The sequence below is a fragment of the Mytilus californianus genome, unplaced genomic scaffold (genome assembly GCF_021869535.1).
Source record: "Mytilus californianus isolate M0D057914Y unplaced genomic scaffold, xbMytCali1.0.p SCAF_2, whole genome shotgun sequence".
Taxonomy (NCBI): domain Eukaryota; kingdom Metazoa; phylum Mollusca; class Bivalvia; order Mytilida; family Mytilidae; genus Mytilus; species Mytilus californianus.
Window position 1 is genome coordinate 123,262,173 of NW_026262668.1, and position 18,562 is coordinate 123,280,734.

Genomic DNA, 18,562 nt, shown 5'->3' on the forward strand with positions numbered 1-18,562 from the left:
AAATTAAATCATTGTCCCACAGACCATATTTCCTCCATTTATTGTTCAATTTAGCCAAAAGAAAAAGTTGAATATGTATTTTTAAAAAACGTATTTCGAGAAATAACCGAAAATACAATTTTACCATAACTTCTATGTTTATTCAAGGCGGTCATATTGTTATGGAAGATGTAAGAGAAATCTCAAACTTTATGACAGACTTTGTAAGGATGATTCAGGCCAACTTCAGACTTAATTGGGATGTTTGTTTCAGAAGAGAAGATTTTTGAGTAAAAAAGTTAATGAGTACGATGGACCCCAAGTGATGTTAATAGCTCACATCATCCATTGGTCTAGTTGAGCTAAACTGGAATGCATTCTGTTCTATATTTAACGATATTTGCTTGTATCAGAATATCATTTGTGTAAATAATTATTGTCTTTCAACATTGGTTACATTGGTTTAAAAAAGTGTATAACTTGTATACATAACTTTTGGGCTTTTAAAAATATGTTGAAAATCAGCATAATCTTAAAGCTTGATTAAATATGTGTATGTTTTTATTGTATGTGTTGATAATCTATTTGTGCGTTTAGGGTTCCATGAAAGGGATTAAGTGTTCATGAACGTCTTGAAGACTTTCTATGAGGTTATATTAAGCATGAAAAGAGAAGATTATTCATTCTAAATTACGGTATTATCATCTTCCTCAGAACTGTATATGCCTCCTTATGAATATTACAGAAGTTGCTGCTACATATATAATTACTATAGGCCTTTTGAGAACGTACATGTTATACGTTATTGCAGGAACATCACCAGAGTTGTTTTATATTGCAGCTTTAATGATTTTTGATAGTTTTACCATCAAAGTTATTTTTCATATTGCATAATCCATCAAATCGGAATCGGAAGCACTTTTTGAAAATATACTAATATATCTTACCTCCTATACATTTCTAGGAATATGATTGATTGAAAGCGACCGCGTGGAGACCTGTATATTTCATATGGGATTAGTAGGCGTGGCTTATTTTAATACACGATTAGTAGTGGTATTACGTCCCTTTATAAAAAACAACACGGCGTTGAAGAAAAATCTGAAACGTTTGGCTAGGACAACAGATGAAGAAATTGATGATGAACGATTGAAATAAATGCAGAAAACACATCAAAAGCTAACAAGTTGTTATTGTTGGCATTTCGTGTATTTGGATAAACCAATGGAAGTAGGCTATTTATATAAAAGACTTGATCACTTTGATAGGCCATTGGTGTAAATGTCACATGTTAAGATAGTCGGGAAGGTAAATTCGTTACACAGTGTGCTAGTGACCTACTACGATATATATGGGTCAGTAAATTCCATATGGGGTTTCGCTCTCATCCCATATTAAATTTACTGACCCCATATATATCGTATAGGTCACTAGCACACTATGTAACTAATATATATATGTGTAAATCATGTACTGTACATATAAAAAGTGGCGCATGACCTTCGGACAATAACTATAAATGATATGGAAGGTTAATCAGCTCTTTCCGCACCAGTGGCACCGATTTAATTTGGAATTTAATAAATACTCTGACTAAATACGAAAACAAACGCCCATCAAAATAATTTATAATGTTTTCATTTATATGACAATATGACAATATGACATGCATTCTTGCTTTACAATTATTGCCAAGCATTATAAAGCTCCCTCAAAGCTAGCTACTTTTCATTTATCTACTGTTTGGTTTGAAAGGCAAAGGACAACTGGTCACAATAGTAGGCTTGTAACCAAATACATAGATTACTTTTTAGTTGCCGTGGTAATTATTTTAAGCATATCACAATGTGGTAAATGTTGTCTCAATATTATACATGACAGTTAATGACAATAATCAATGTGGTGAATGTTGTCTCAATATTATACTTGACAGTTAATGGCAATAATCAATGTGGTAAATGTTTTCTCAATACTATACATGACAGTTAATGGTAATAATCAATGTGGTAAATGTTGCCTCAATATTATACTTGACAGTTAATGGTAACAATCAATGACATGTATAATAGATTTCAAAACTCAACATTATTTTACATCAAGATTCGTCATAAATGCATCATATCTAGATTTCCCCCATGAGTACGACAACAACATATGATTAATACAATTGTTCCATCGGCAGTGTTTATAATTTTACAACTATGCATATACATTAATTTTGTTCCTTTATAAATTTCAATATGATTTGATTAAAATGTACTTTCGACTTCAAAACCATCCTCATCCTCTTCTGACTCCGATTGGTTTTCATCGAATGAATCTATATCAGACGAAACTAATGATGATGATGACGATCGATTTTCGTCGAGTGATTTGGGGTTTCCAAAAGGCGACGAATCAAGAAGTGCAGTCTCTTCATCTGCACATCTTGTATTTATTTCTCTGCTAAATGTCCGTACTATACCCGAAACACATCGCTTTGGAAAGAGTGTTTCATGTGTCAAGGGATAGGTGTCACTAAAAGCATCATTTTGTAACCCGGATGTTTCCTCACTTATTCGAGAAAGTGACCTTGGAATGTTTGATTCTGCATTTCTGGAAAGGCTCGTGGAATCAGATCTTGATCTTGAAATACCATGTGTCATTGATACTGCTGCAAAACATGTAATAAATGATACAATGAATTAAAAGAGTAATACTGTACTAGTCTTGAACGTTTAAAAGTATTTTATTCAAAAGTTCTTCCCTGTCGTGTTATGTTATATAAAAATTAATACTATCAAATTATTAAGGGCCTGGTTTGTCTGAGCCAAGACACTTCTGAAACTACAAAACAGCATAAAGCTCTTAAAGTACTAAAACTATGTGATATATTTTACAACACTTCCTTATCACACTACGATGAAATATATATTTAGTTGTTCTCCATCATGATGCTTTTTTTTATGACTTATAGACAAACCCGGCACGCCCTTTTAACATTGCGATGAAACAGATTCATGATTGTTCTTCGTCCTGACGCCGACCTATAGACAAAAGCCGACACGCCCCTTTGAGCCTTTGAAGTAAAGTAGTGACCCAGGTATATTCTAATTTGCTTCCCATCCTGGGTTCCAGTGTTCTTTGCCCTTCGAGGGTAAACATCCAGAAGAACTTTGTTATTTCTCAATGCCCCCTGGGATGACATTCTGGTTCTGGTCCTCCAAGTCCATCAGGTTTCTGTCCACGGTGGCTGGATATCTCAGTCTGATGAGATTTTGAAGGATCACACAAGTTGTGATGATTTTTCTGTATGTTTCTACCCTCTTGTTCATGGTCCTCGGCAAAACTCAGAACTTGTGTGGAAGGATACCAAAGGCATTCTCCACTACACGCCTGGCTCTGGAGATTCTATAGTTAAATATTTTCTTACGGTGTTCAATTTTTTCTGATGGAAAACGTGTTCATCTGGCACTTCTTGATCCCAAAAGCATTCTCCCCTACTATGTAGTATGGGACAGGAACGTCTTCACCAGGCAGATACTTCTCTTCAGGGAGATTGCATATGTTGTTCGGACTTTCCAGGCCTGTCTTCAGTTCTGACCCTTTGTAGATACTGGCATCGTTCCTAGAACCATCAGAGCCGACATCAATCCAGGTAAACTTATAGTCTACGTCGACAAGGGTCATGAGAACAATGTAGAAGAAGCCCTTGTAGTTTCTGTACACAGAGCCAGTATTTCTAGAACAGGGGACCGAAACATGCTTGCCATCCAGAGCACCACAGCAGTGTGGAACTTGCTATTTCTTCTCAAACTGCTCAGCAATGGCGGTCCACTCCTCAGTTGAAGTAGGAATCTAGATCACCTCAACAGCAAACTCGGCTTAGATGACATCCTTGATGATAAGGGAGATGGTGTTTGGAGCAGCTCTGAGGTTGAAGGACATGCTTGGATAATTGTCAACGCAAGCCAGGTGTCGTAAAGAGATGGACAGCTTGAGACGAGGAGGGAGAGACTGTCTGTACCATGTGTCCTTCTTCTCTATTCTGCCTTATAACCTTCGCAGGTCCTAAGCGTAGACGCCCTAGGAAGTCTTGTGTAGTGGTAGAAGGATTTCTCATCTTCTGTCTTCAGCTTCTTTATTAGAGTTCTATTGTGGCCATAGCGTTCTCTTCTTTTGTCAGACAGCCATTTTTTGACCCACATAGACATCGATTTCCTCCTTTGCCTCAGTTTGTCCCTGCACTGGAATGTAAAAAGCAAAACAAGATAAGGACATTGTCGAATATTAAAAAGGCAAATAGCAAGATATGACAAAGATATGCTGCCTTCTTTTTCCTAATTGTCTCATCATCAAAGTATCCATTCTGCAGGGACTGAATTGTGAATAATTGTGATTGAAGCTTCTTTAGAAGGTTCACACGCCTCTGTTCTTTAGAATTGCTCAGGACAGTCTGAGGAAGATGTTCTGAGGCTGACCTTTTACATGTCCATGCACGTTACCATGACACATGTGAAACGCTTGAGCTACTCAAGTAAGGCTATCCTCGCCGACACCGTGGTCTCATCTTGATGTCATCGAACTATAATACATGTACGATGGCTAAACGACGGCATTATATTGCGAGGGCTTTGCGTAGTCGTGTGGCCTTCATTAGACAATCGGGCAGCTTCTTGCTTCCTTCGTATTGTCTTCCAGAGGCGAAAATGCCCGATGTCACCGATGATCACACGGAGTAGAGACGAAGATGACACGATTTGACAAGATGCCCTCACGATAGCCTTAAGAATGGCAAAATGGACAAACAAATTCAGCACGAAAATGAAGCTTCGCAAGGTCTTTCGGAAATTTTTTGGCATGCCAAAGATTTTACCACCGTTCACAAAAATGTCTTAAGATGCCCTCACGAATGGCCCTATGTTTTTACGATCACACCCGAATTTGAACATTTCCTTTACCTTGTGTCCATCTGGTGTCAATTTCGGGACAGTGTGATGCCTGTATAACCTGTAACAGTGGTATAAGTAACAGCATAAAATAAGTCATGAGCCTATAATTCAGTAGTTGTCTTTTGTTGTTGTATAACATTTTTGTTTTCGTTATTGTTTTGTACAGGCCGTTAGTTTTTTTCGTTTCAAATTGTTTTACATTTTTCATTTCGGATCCTTTTATAGCAAACAATGCGGTATGGGGTTTGCTCATAATTTGAAGACCGTACAGTGACCTATAGTTGTTAACTTCTATGTCATTTGGTCCCTGGTGGAGAGTTGTCTCATTGGCTATCATACCCCTTTTTCTTATTTTATAAAGAACCTGTAAAAATTGGTTGGAATTAGCTTGAGCTTTCAGATCGGCACGAGGCACAATAAAAATAACCTTAACAAACATTAAAATATACTCTACTTGAAGGTATTTCTGGAATGTTACTACATAAAAGTGGAAATAGAACGCAAAATTTGAAAATTAAAGCCACTTTTTTTGCTGTACTGTTTAGTTCCAAAGCGACCCTCAAAGTCTTTGATTTAGCAAATGAATAGAGCAGATTAGTTGTAGCCTTTAATTAATTTCGTGTGTCACTGTAGCAAGTTATCAACTGATTTTCGTCAGACGGAATCATCATTTTCACCTTTTTCGAGTCGTGCTAATTTTTTTATATTATTTTGCCCGGACTTTTGTACACATCATATGACCGTCCCCTATATGTGTTAGTACATTGACGAAGGATGAAAACAATACATTCGTCGTTGAATTTGTAGAGGCTAACGTTAATATATTCGCAGGTACAATGAAAGAAAATAAGTGTAAAAATGAAAATCAAAATAAATTTTGAATACTACGAAGTCTGGTGGAATTATAAATTTTTGGAACGTTTGTGCGCATGAAAAGTAATAAAAATAGAGGCAGCAGTGTTAAACCGATGTTTAAATCTTGCAAATCCATCTAGAAAACACAAATCAAGATAAATAGAATCTGAGGGAATCTCAGTAACTCCCAATGTATCGAGACCAGTCAGCCAATTTGTGATGGTGAACATAAAATTTATGTAATGTCGATTTCAGCCGTTCAGTGTCACACTTTTCTAATCTATGCTAAAAGTTCAGCATACATTTTTTACTTAATATCGATAAACTGCTATATTGGAACTTTTTCTATAAACGCTCAATATGTATTTAAAAATAAATCTATGGAGCTTTTCTAGATCTTTTTTAATATAATTTTTCTGAAGGAGGAAGTATATTGAGGTCTTCTATTAAAATTAACAAAAGAAATATTCGTTCTATGCCCATATTTGGTCAAATATCACGTTCCTGGATTCGTTGATAACTTTGTTTTTTTTTACATGAAAAAGAGCCATACGCTGTAAAGTAATAACTGCATATTTATAACTGCATACTCATTTCAATAACGATCGATGACGTTTTGAGTGTTGGCATTCTGCTGATGACCATGACAATAACATCGAATCATCTGCATGCAATAAACAATTCATCTGTAACTTAATGTATTACTGTTCGCATGCCACGTATTCCATTTATTATTCGATTTACAGGAATTTATATGAAAACAGGAATATTGAAGATGAAATTTAGATTGCTTCTAACCTTGATCAGCTCAAAGAATGCATTTCTTTTACATAGTTGAACACATCTTTCCATACAAGATTATATTCTTATAAAAACCAGCACACGCATGCAAGATCATGGGCACATAATTGACTTCAATTATTGAGTACATTGTAAATATTAGCACTCGCTATTGTCAACCAATAGTAAAGTATGACTAATGTGGAAAAAATATTGTGCATTTTTTTTTTTATTCATTTGGAAAAGCTGTCTTTTCTACTTGTCATCGCTCTATTCTGTACGTCAAAACTAATTTCCTTACTTACAACAAGACGTTTACCATGACAAACCACACATTTCTGAAACCTGAACGTCACATTATTGTTCGATTTATCATCCGATAATTCCCCACAATACTATGGTATATTTTAGCTTCTTTTTTTTATATTATTTAGTCAAATTTAATCAATTCATTTGTCTGTAATTTCAAGTGTGTCTTCGTAAAATGTTGACAGTGTTTTGTGCATTGTTTTGTATTCTTTCTCTGAATTTGTTTGAATATTTTGTTAATCGTATTTCATATAGGTAAACTTGGTTGATTTAACCTTGAAGAATACACGTATTTTTACAACCATCACTCGTTATTCATGAGTAATTCCAAATAACTGACAATCAATTTAGTAGTACGATTCATATAGCATCATCGATTTATGTGTCTAGCAATACATGTATCTCAATGTCTCAGAGGATACGGATTACATAAATCAACATGTCCCTAAGTATTCATCGTTAGTCGTATGATTTCTTTTATTTTATTGATGAAGTTGTATTGAATATTTTCGAAATGTTCTATTTATCCCAATGTAAAAATTAAGTTGAATGGAGCTAAACGCACGATATTCGCAATTTTCAAAGATAAAATTGACGAATCGTACTCGCAATCCTACATGTATACAATTTTAAGCTTTTGCAATTTAAGGCGCTACCCGTTAAATAAAAAGTTTATCGCACAATGTACGGTTGAATAATTTACCTGTTTTTACAATGTGTAGGCAAGCTTTAATAAAACATAAGAAGATGTGGAATGATATTGGAAATGAGACAACTCTCCACCAGGGTTTAATGTTCTGTTCTGGTGATCTGCGTGACGCCTAAACGCATGGTCGCTTGCCACATGCACAATTGAAAAACCATAAAACGGCAATAAATAACATTAACGGTACCATTTTTACTGCACCAGATGCGCATTTCGACAATAAGTATCTCTTCAGTGATGCTAGAGGCCAAAATATTTGAAAACCAAAACTTATTCAAACGTTGAAGAGCTGATCAAAGTAAATGATTTCGGTATGTTGTCACTTGAAAACTGTTTACAAACAAAGCAGATTGATTATATGAAATAGAAAAAAAAATTATGGGAAGAATCAAAATCGACCGATATTTCGAATAAATTATGTATCACGACCGAAAAGTACGCGAAAGAAAACTTGTTATTTCCATGTTAATATTATTAATAACACGTCCTGATTAGTCGAAGTCAAAATATTTATAGTACACAATCATACGTTAAAGAAAAGCAGAAAACAAGGCAAATGAAAAAAAGACGAAAAGACTATCAACAGTATTACACAGAAAACATAAGATTGAGCAACACAAATCCGATCAAAAACCGGGGTCAGCAGTCCCTGCTCAACCAGTGAGAACCGGTGTAAATGTATGCCATATATCATAACGACAGGATTACCTGGTATAGTATCTTGTACCTTGGCACAGCAACAACATCTCTGTTTCAGGGCTTTAAACAGATTTTTGTAGCCTCTTCTGTACGATGTATCAAACAATCCATAAAGAATAGGGTTGAGTAGTCCCGATAACGTAGTACTAAGTAAAGCATACAGGACGGAAATATCACTGACTGTTAACCCTGCTTTCTGTAATGTCATCAATAGCTATAAAAAGAAAATGCCTGTCTTAGATTCAAGATAAATGTACCTTATACAGTAAGGCATGCATTTCACTATTTTACATCAATTGTTTTTATAATCATAAGTTGTCATGATGTAAAAAATCTTGTCAAACATTTTTTAAAACTTACCTTTTCATTAAAAGATTAAAAAAACTCTTTGTAGGTTTGTAGGTTTTATTTGTATACAGACGGACTTTAAAAACGCAACACTAGATTATTATTTTTCATTCTCATCTTTAAATATGCAATTGTTGTAAAATAAATGTATGAACATCAATTTCATTCATTATCTAAAAAAAAGTTTGGAATTCGAAAGTTGAATGGATAACGTCATGGTTAATGCTCAAATCAAGTGGTTAAGCACAAAACCCTGGGTTTTGCCCTAATTAATGGATGCGTCACCGTCGAAGGCAACGACTTCCTGTAACCAACGCCTAAATGATTGGCAGAAAGGTCAACCAGTTCTGTTGGGCATGTTTGAGTTCTGTTTTGAACCTTCCGATTTGGCCTCTGTTCCACCCATTACCGTGTGGTTTGGCAATTATGCGGTTTAAACTTTAGGGCTTTAAATGTTCTTCTGCATTCTTTGGCATTTCAGTATATGGGAAGCACTTATTGCGTGAATCTGTCCGTCAAGGCATTCAACGACTTGATTAGCAGTTGACGTTGCGACCGTAAACATGTCTCGCAAAGGACGTTGCGTAATCAAATCTTATTGACGTGGCGTTGTCACTACATATTTATCTGGTCATGGGTGGTCATCAACAAATCCCGTCTGCCTGTACCGTTGTTGTTAGGACAGTAAGAGGCGTTTCTGATGTGAAATTGTCTAGCAACAGCACGTTCACGTATTCCTGCCTGCAATATCCTTATGGATTAATGTAGATTTGTATTGCTCAGTTTCGCCAATATTGAAATGCAACATTTTTTTACTGATTCAAGTATGGGTATGGATTGAACAAAATGTTTAACGAAGAAAAAAACCTTAATAAAATCTTTTATGGGTTTCAGATTTCGTCTTAAGAAATTCTTGCGACTTCAATAATCCGATATGTTCAATAGCCTCAGCTAAGTCAGCTATTGAGTTTTTCTAAACAGAAAGAAGTAAGATAATCATGAATAGTAGGTATATGATCTGGAACGCCAAAACTGTCTTGTTATCCCCATTTTCATCATATGATGTGCATTTACCTTTATATGATGTGCACTTGTCATTTTGTGATGTGCAAACGCCTTTATATGATGTGCAAATATCCTTATATGATGTGCAAATATCCTTATATATTGTGCAAACATCATTATATGATGTGCAAACATACTTATATGATGTGCATTTTCACTTATATTATGTGCAAACATCTTTATATGATGTGGTTGTGTCATTATATTATGTGCTTGTAATCTTATATCATGTGGTTCGGTTTACTTCATTATATGATGTCGAAACGTCATTATATGATGTGCTTTCATCGTCATGGTCAATGAACATGATCACGATTAGAATGATTACTGTCTACGTCATAACTGATTCCGATCTGCTACTGCGGAGTTAACAATACCCGGCTCAAATTTGTAGCTATCGCTAGCGAAATTGCATTTTATAGGAAAATTGAGACAGTGCAATTTAACAAAAATCAACGATTCAAACATTTTGGAGGAAGATTAGGTATCTATTTGAAGAATTTCCTGGCTGCGGCAAAAATATGACAAAACAAATTTTGTGGCCCTTTATAGCTTGCTAGTTGGTTTGAGCAAAGGCTCCGTGTTGAAGGTCGTACTTTGGCCTATAATTGTTTCCTTTTTACAAATTGTGACTTTGATGGAGAGTTGTCCTCATTGGCACTCATACCACATCTTCTTATTTCTATTCATTGCAAAAGACACCAATGAACTCACTGTCAGTTTTAAAAATATTTCATAACAATAGCTATAAAATTATCTACTCATACATAATCATACCGGTATGGATGATTGATTGATTTATTGATTGGTGTTTAACGCCACTTTCGACACTATCATGCTATTTCGTGGCGGTGAGTTTATATTGGTGGAGGAAGCCGAAGTGTCCGGAGAGAACCGCTGGCCTTCTGTAGGAAAACTGACAATTCTAGTCAATTAAGCCGAAATAGATTAAAGGAGATATGGGATGAACTTCAACTCGGTGCATCACATTTGCGTGCAACTTTTTATTATGTGTTCGTGCATATTGTTCACAGCTTCAACTAGATGATTATGGATGGATGCTTGACGTCCAGCGGTAAATTGATATGCATATTCGTACGAGAACATGTTAATGTGATATGAATATTAACCCTGCTTTGTACTAGACCGACACCCTGAGCCGGATTTTCAACATGCTATTTCACAGGAAGACATGTCGCCTTACCCGGTCACATTATTCTGATTCCGAGCCGACCAGTCTTTGCTCTTACTCCTTAATTTCGCGTGCTTAGCAGGGAAGCAGCAAATATCGATTTTCAAGTCTTTGGTTCGAACCCACGACTTCCCGCACTCGAGGCGAATATGCTACCACGAAAGCACCGCCACTAGACAGTAACCCGCTATATAAAAGGTTTTGTGGGAAGCCGTTCATATATACACCTCCAGACTCAAGTAAACAGGGCTAACGTACCGAGCATTGATTTTTTTTGTTTGGCGAGTGGGGGGCATGTTTTTTTTGTAAATGTTTGATTCCAAATTTCTTGAAAGAGATTTTATCTATTTCAGAAGGGAAGCGAAATAGTTTGTTTCAATTGAAAATGAGGGGGAAATAAAACAATAATGAAATTAAAAAAACATAACCGTGTTAATGAAAAAAAAAGTTTATTTTTTATCAAAATCGAAAAATATGTTTGTTCTAAGCACAAAGAAATACACGTGCTCCTGCCCACACTAGATGAAATGTCGGTGCCTAACCAATCTGATTAAGATACAATGTACAGATCATCTGTCTAAGCATTGGATCGAGGATCTGACAACACTTCGTTTTACCTTCTGTTCTGGTAAATATTACATCAGCCAATGAAATTTCAGCCTTCAAATTTATGAAGGTGTGTATCAATCCGACAAAACCAGAGAATCCAATGGTCTTTAAAACAGAAATTAGAATGGAGCGTTTTCAGATCCGCGTAAGCAAAGCTTGGACACACAATATCTGTAATAAAAAAACTGCATTAATCTATTGTTTACTGAGGCCTGTTGGTCTCTTATAGATAGAGAGTTGTGTTTTGTGTTTTAATTTTTTTTAAGTGAAGATTTACGGCGGCGGCTTTTAATATTTTGCGTTTATCTTGAAAACTACAATAGATTTAAAAAAAAAACAAATAGTGCAATGTGTCTGAATATATTCTATAGTGAAGGTCCCATTTGGGCTATTTTAGCTCTTATGAGTTTAGTTGTTTTATTGCCTATTATCTTGATAAATTATCTATAGAGAAACCTTTCCTTGCAAAATGATAAAGACAAGAACAGATTTAAAAATAGATAAATTATAATTACGGTCATTTTCTTTCATTGGGGGAGGGGGGGACGTGGGAGGAAACATGGGAATTTCTCTTATTTTTCAAGTCTTGACCTTGAAGAAAGAAAAAAAAAACAATCAACGACCACCCCCCCCCCCCTTTTCCAAGGACATAAACATTTCACCCCATCCCCCCAAGCCCCCCCCCCCCCAAAAAAAAGTCACCATCGAACAGTCACACACACACACACACATTTCTCAATTCTTTTGTTCGTAATAACAAACAAAAAACGCATTAAGTTTCTATTGCATTATAAGTTTAAAATATTGCGTCAGTAGTGATCTAGAACTTCAAGTGTGGAAGTTGTTTGCGACTTTAGGGAACTTAATTTGGATATGCCGGTTATTGTCTCATTGATATTTACCACACCTTCATTCAATATTAGCTTCAGATAAAAAAAAATACACTGCTAGAAGAAATTGTTGAAACTAAGGATTTAGGTTTTAAAAATGAAGGCGAGCTCAGCGAGGCGTAAAAATTGATGTATTTCGAGTCAAAACTATTATTTTTTTACTGTGGGGGGAGGTGTACGATGAGGGTAGAACCCTGAACAGTTAGGGCAAGTATGGACACACCTTTCAAGCTTGATACAGCTCTGTCGGAATTCTGATATGATTAAATATCTGACACATCATAGGTTTGTGACACTGAATGTGGTCTAAGATTTTAAAAAGATGAAAATGGACATTTACCTATTATTAGGACCAATATCCAAAATCTAAATATATTGTTAGATTCAGCATATCAAAGAACCAAAAGAATTGTTTGAGTTGGTCCCGTTTTGGCCCCTAATTCCAAAACAGTTATTGTCTGGCAACAAAATATTTACGGACGACGAAGACATCTACATAACATTATACTGCGGCAAATCTATAACTTTAAAAAAATGGAATACCACCTTTCCATCCAAAAAAAAAAATTAAATCAAAGGCCCCCTTAATTTCTTCCTATCCCCTCTTTTTGGGGTTACAAATGACCGGTACCTTATATGAGTCATTACCCTATCAATGTCCGATTTTTTCCCCATTTTTGTGTCTATCTTAAGAAAAGTAATATATCAAGAGAAACTCGAACAGCTAAAATGATCAGCAAGGCAAAATTTACAAAAAATGAACATACTGGAAATTCATGTAATAACTTCTTATAGAAAAAACGCTAACGCTAGGTATAAAGATATTGACAAATATAATGCCTACCCTTGTTAAAATGAGCATAGAGCATGGCATAAAAGAATTATTTCTAACTATAACCGTATGTTCATTATTGTAGACCCCGTATGTTTATTATTGTAGACCCATCGATTAAAACTGAACTTTGCAATTCATATTTTGACAATTTTCCAACAATATCAGGTGTGATCTTTTTCATCTTAAAACGAGGTACCAACAAGCCAAGGTTTATCTCTTTTTAAATCTCAACCATTTTCCAAACGATAGCTACAGATTTGCCCTAGGTTTATAGTAATTCCACAGTAGCAAATCGGAATCAGTTATGACGTAGACAGTAATCGTTCTAATCGTAATAATGTTCATTGACCATAACGACGATAAAAGCACATCATATGATGACGTTTCGACATCACATAATGAAGTAAACCGAACCACATCATATAAGTTTACAACCACATCATATAATGACACAACCACATCATATAAAGCTGATTGTACATAATATAAGGACATCTGCACATCATATAAGTATATTTGCACATCATATAAGGATATTTGCACATCATATACGAATATTTGCACATAATATAAGAATGTTTGCACATCATATAAGTACATTTGTACATCATATAAGTACATTTGCACACCATATAAGCATATTTGCACATCATATAAGTATATTTGCACATCATATGAGGATGTTTTGACATCATATAAGGATACTTGCACAGAATATAAGGATATTTGCACATCATATAAAGGTGTTTGCACATCATATAATGACAAGTGCACATCATATAAAGGTAAATGCACATCATATAATTAAAATGGTCGTAACAAGACAGTTTTGGCGTTCCATAATATGAAGATCAATCATGATTTGGTGAAAAAAATCACCAAAAGGTGTGTTGCGTTTTTAAGGTCCGTCAGTATATAACGAGGTTTGCATGATTTCAGAACCAACCTTTAAGATATTTTCAGTACCAATATAACGACGAGTATATGGTTTTATGAAACAACATCCGTATCTGAAAACTATAGCTTTGGATACATACAACTCCATTAAAACTAGGAATAACATCTGGATACCATACCCTGAACTTGATGCCTGTCGTTGTTTACTGTAGACAGACTGATCTGACGGCAGACGTTAACTTATGAATGAAACCGCATAAGTAATATAAAAATAAGTTGATGAGATATGATAGATAATAGGACAACTATCAACAAAGAACGAGGATTAAACAACTGCACATTGAAAGAGAAAACCAACGGCCGTTACTCGTCCTCATCTTTTGCAGGGAAACCATGGGATGTGGCAAAAGTATAATACATTGTTAAAGATGTAAAACTAAAAATTAAACGTTTTCTTTTAAACGCCGATATTCAACGACATTATGAGTTGTTTTTTTTCTGAATAAAAGAATTATGCCTTTGAAATGTTCCAACAGATTTAACCAATCAGATGACAGATTTTATATTTTCGAAATTTGTTAAAATATGCATTTTGGTTTCAAACGTATTATTTAACGCTCAACTGCAAAACTTTTCAAAATAGCGTCGTTTTGGGGTCTTGTCATCATTTTAGTATGAACCACAGCTTTACAGATATACTAAACATGATATGTTGCTACCTTATGTCTTATATAGAGATGTATATGTAGGTAAACATTTTTTTTTCAACTGTCATACAAACGGGAGGTTTAGCTAGCTGTAAAACCTAACCACCGATGCCTGTACCAAGACAGGATATGAGTTGTTTTCCAGTCGTCCCGTTGTAATACCGAGCGTTTTGTTTTATCAATTTTTATGGACTTCCCTTTTTTAGAATTTACCTTGGAGCTCGGTATTTTTGTTAATACATTTTTTTAAAGGTGTCTCCTCACGTTTATATGTATTTATACATCGTTGACTTTCAAATGTCTGAGTTGGAGAGTTCTTGATAGAGATAAATCACGAATAACGCGTCGGACGAACGAAATATTATAAATTGTTTTTTTCGTTTTGTGAAATAGTATGTTTGAAATGGTTATTCTAGGTATCTTTTATTTCCTTTTTGTTACATTTAGACATATTGTTACATCACAGGTGACATTTCTGTTCTAAAGTGTACAAATTATATCATCCTATTCATTTATAAAAGTAATTAACAGAGTTTTGTGAGAATAGAAAAAATTCATAGTTTTTATTCTTTTTTCACGGCCATATAATGACTTTTATTAATCATACTAGATTCGTTATCGCTCATCAGGGATTTGGCAGGTGTCCTGAACGACGTCTCTTATAAAGACGATACTGATGTATTGTCTCATATATATAGAATAACCATACAATGTCTCGAAATATAAATTTTATTTGTACAAGGTTTAGAAACAGGTAGAAAGCGAGGCTTTGCCCAGCATTTCTATCCTGTTTTGAGCCCAGTACAAATAACATGTATATTTCGAGACAATGTATAGTAATTCTTTATATACTCCAACTAATACAACTGTTCCAAATGAAATATTTTTGGGTAAAACCATCATTTTTTAATTTGAAGCGAACGACGTAAAAATTCCGCGAACCTGTAATTTTACTGAGGTCATAAATAAAACTCTACGGAAACAAGACGGTATACGATCAGTGACTGTATATCACAAATGAGTATACTGTCAACGCAATTTGACTGCGCAAATAGCACAGCTGCAGTATATTACGTTATTATAAGATGCTGGGTTTTTTTCGGCTAGCCTTTTTGCCATGGTTTTATCGATTTCTCTTTGACTTATCTGACTGTTTATGACGTCTTTACACTAAATCCATTGGATGTTGGATGTGTACGGATTAATAATTTACTCTTAGGTGCATGATTTATTTTTATTAGTTGTTAGTGGCTTTGAACTAGCTGTCAGTAACTGCGAGTGCTCTCAGATCTGTACTTAGTGTCTTTTTGTTGTTTGGATGTACAAGTACCCGGCCACGTCCACTTGTATTTGTATTATTTGTATTTTTATCCATCTGATTAGTTAAGCCTCTTTCAACTGATTTTTATAGTTCGTTCTTATGTTGTACTGTTACACCACTGTCCCAGGTTAGGGGGAGGGTTGGGATCCCTCTAACATGTTTAACCCCGCCACATTCTGTATGTATGTGCCTGTCCCAAGTCAGGAGCCTGTAATTCAGTGGTTGTCGTTTGTTTATGTGTTACATATTTGTTTTTTGTTCATTTTTTGTACATAAATTAGGCCGTTAGTTTTCTCGTTTGAATTGTTTTACATTGTCATTTTGGGGCCTTTTATAGCTGACTGTGCGGTATGGGCTTTGCACATTGTTGAAGGCCGTACGGTGACCTATAGTTGTTAATTTCTGTGTCATTTGGTCTCTTGTGGAGAGTTGTCTCATCGGCAATCATACCACATCTTCTTTTTTATATTATAAATTTGTATTGTCCCTTTGGTATCTTCCGCTTGCTTTTTATATTAGTTCAGCTAATTATACAGATATAACTTTGTAGTAAATCTATCGTATGAAATACACAGACTAAATAACTGTTTATAATACATTCTTTTATGACAGTTCGTATATATGTAAAGAACTACATAAATACATGTATGAAAGACAATACTGGTTTTCTGAATTATTTCTCAGAATACACGCCACTGAGACCTTTTCCCACTTAAAAATGCTTTATCGAAGTATAAAAACTTTTGTGTTGCTCTAGAAAGCCAAAGAAAAGAAGCAAACATGATAAAACAAATTAAAACAGTACAATCATTAAACATAGTTGACAAATTTCGAAAGATTCACATTTCAGAGTGATTAGTGTAGAAATATGCTGCCATAAGGCTAATGAAGTTTTAAAACAAGCTTACCAAAGCAGGAAACCAGGTAATATACAGTAAAATAGACACCGCCATTACCATTTTAACACTATGTACAACAACAACTCCCTCTAACTGCCATCGGATTTCGTCCCGTTGATTTGGACCATTATTTGATCGGTACAAAGAACGTTTAACTTTTTTAAGGTTTAATACCATTGATACATTTGTTATAATTGCACACAAGAAATTTCCATACCCACTCGTTAATAAAGCACCAATGAAAGCAAACTCCTTTGGCTCAACAGGTTCCTCGTTAATCCAAGAACCACACGTGTTTTTAGCTTTTCTAAGTGGTCCAAATCCTAAAACTGGAAAACATGAAACAATTAAGGCGACAGTTACGGCGGTAAAAATTGCAAAGATAAGTTTTGTTTTGCCATGGTAACGTGCAGTAAAATTATGTTTGATGTAAAAATGTAGCGCCAAAGACTTGTCTATGCATAAGATTGAAACGATAAATATTGTGCTCAAACGAAACCAATTCGTGGTTACTTGGTAAAATTGACACGAAGTATCACCACCATACCATTTATCCTTAAAGTAGCTGAGATGACCCAGTGGTGTTGGTACAAGGACTGAGAGTATATACAAAATACTTAGAACAACAATGAGGTCATCAGTTGTAGTTCGTTCACTGTACTTCTTCCATCGAATTATAACGAATAATGGCAAACAATTCACAAGTATCATCAACACCTCTACGATGATGGTAAACGATCCGCTTATCTCTTGATAAGTGGCACTCTCTGTGTGTCGCTTATGTCCGTAAGAATGTATGTCCATATTGCTCAGCATTTGGTGAAATACAAGCATTTCATTCCGAAGAGGTTTTAAATTCTTTGTATGGAAATGCAAATTAACGACAACTTTATATAAATCGTAATAATTTCTTTTTATGTTTCTTTTCGAAAAGTTTCCCTTTTTATAATACAGTGTTATGTTGAAGCTCCAAAGTAAGTGTTGTCTGAAGATATTATAAAACTCTCTTGTTGACTTACTATTACACAAGTTGTACATTTATCACACAACTTTAATGTCGACATTTCAGAAAAGTTAAGATGAAACTTTTCTACGGTTTAAATGACTATTTTCCTGTTAATTTTGATGTCATTAATCCCATATTCCTCATAGTCTAGTTTGATGTCAAAACATTCGAATTAATCCCACATTCCTCATAAACATGATTATTTCATTTCCTTCAGTTCCATTAAACTTTCTAATAGTAGAAATCCTCTAGTTGATCAGCTTCATCATGCCGTGTTGATACTCTGAAATTAAAGAGGATAGTTTTCATTAATAGAGTTTACGTTTTACAGCTTCTCGGGAATTAATATCTGTTATATTAGTTCGATGTAATGCGATACCTCCCTGTCCAGGGCTAAGTCTCTAACTAAGCAGAAACTATTAACACATTATTATGGCATGATTAGATAGGTCCTTGGACATTAGTATTCTCTCAACGGTTTCCGTAGTCATTGCAGATTCGTCTTTTATCGGATATTGTCTTTCTTTCAAATTA

At 34.9% G+C, this 18,562-nt stretch overlaps 1 protein-coding gene across 1 annotated transcript; it reads right to left on the reverse strand.

The window, feature by feature from the left end:
* Nucleotides 1–1,597: 1,597 nt before the first annotated feature.
* Nucleotides 1,598–18,304, reverse strand: LOC127730871 (uncharacterized). Its single transcript, XM_052239482.1, has 3 exons — nt 17,032–18,304; nt 8,269–8,473; nt 1,598–2,632 (listed from the first exon to the last, which is right to left on the reverse strand). Exons 1-3 carry the CDS (start codon nt 18,058–18,060, stop codon nt 2,229–2,231), a joined length of 1,638 nt encoding a protein of 545 aa, XP_052095442.1. The 5' UTR covers nt 18,061–18,304; the 3' UTR covers nt 1,598–2,228.
* Between the last annotated feature and the right edge of the window lie 258 nt (nt 18,305–18,562).

Excerpts from the sequence above, each read along its gene's own strand:
- LOC127730871 (XM_052239482.1), bottom strand. The coding sequence starts at position 18,060 with ATGTACAACTTGTGTAATAGTAAGTCAACAAGAGAGTTTTATAATATC. Across the intron at positions 8,474-17,031 it reads TTACCTGGTTTCCTGCTTTG|CTATTGATGACATTACAGAA; the intron begins GTAAGCTTGTTT and ends TTCTTTTTATAG. Across the intron at positions 2,633-8,268 it reads GGTACAAGATACTATACCAG|CAGTATCAATGACACATGGT; the intron begins GTAATCCTGTCG and ends CATGTTTTGCAG.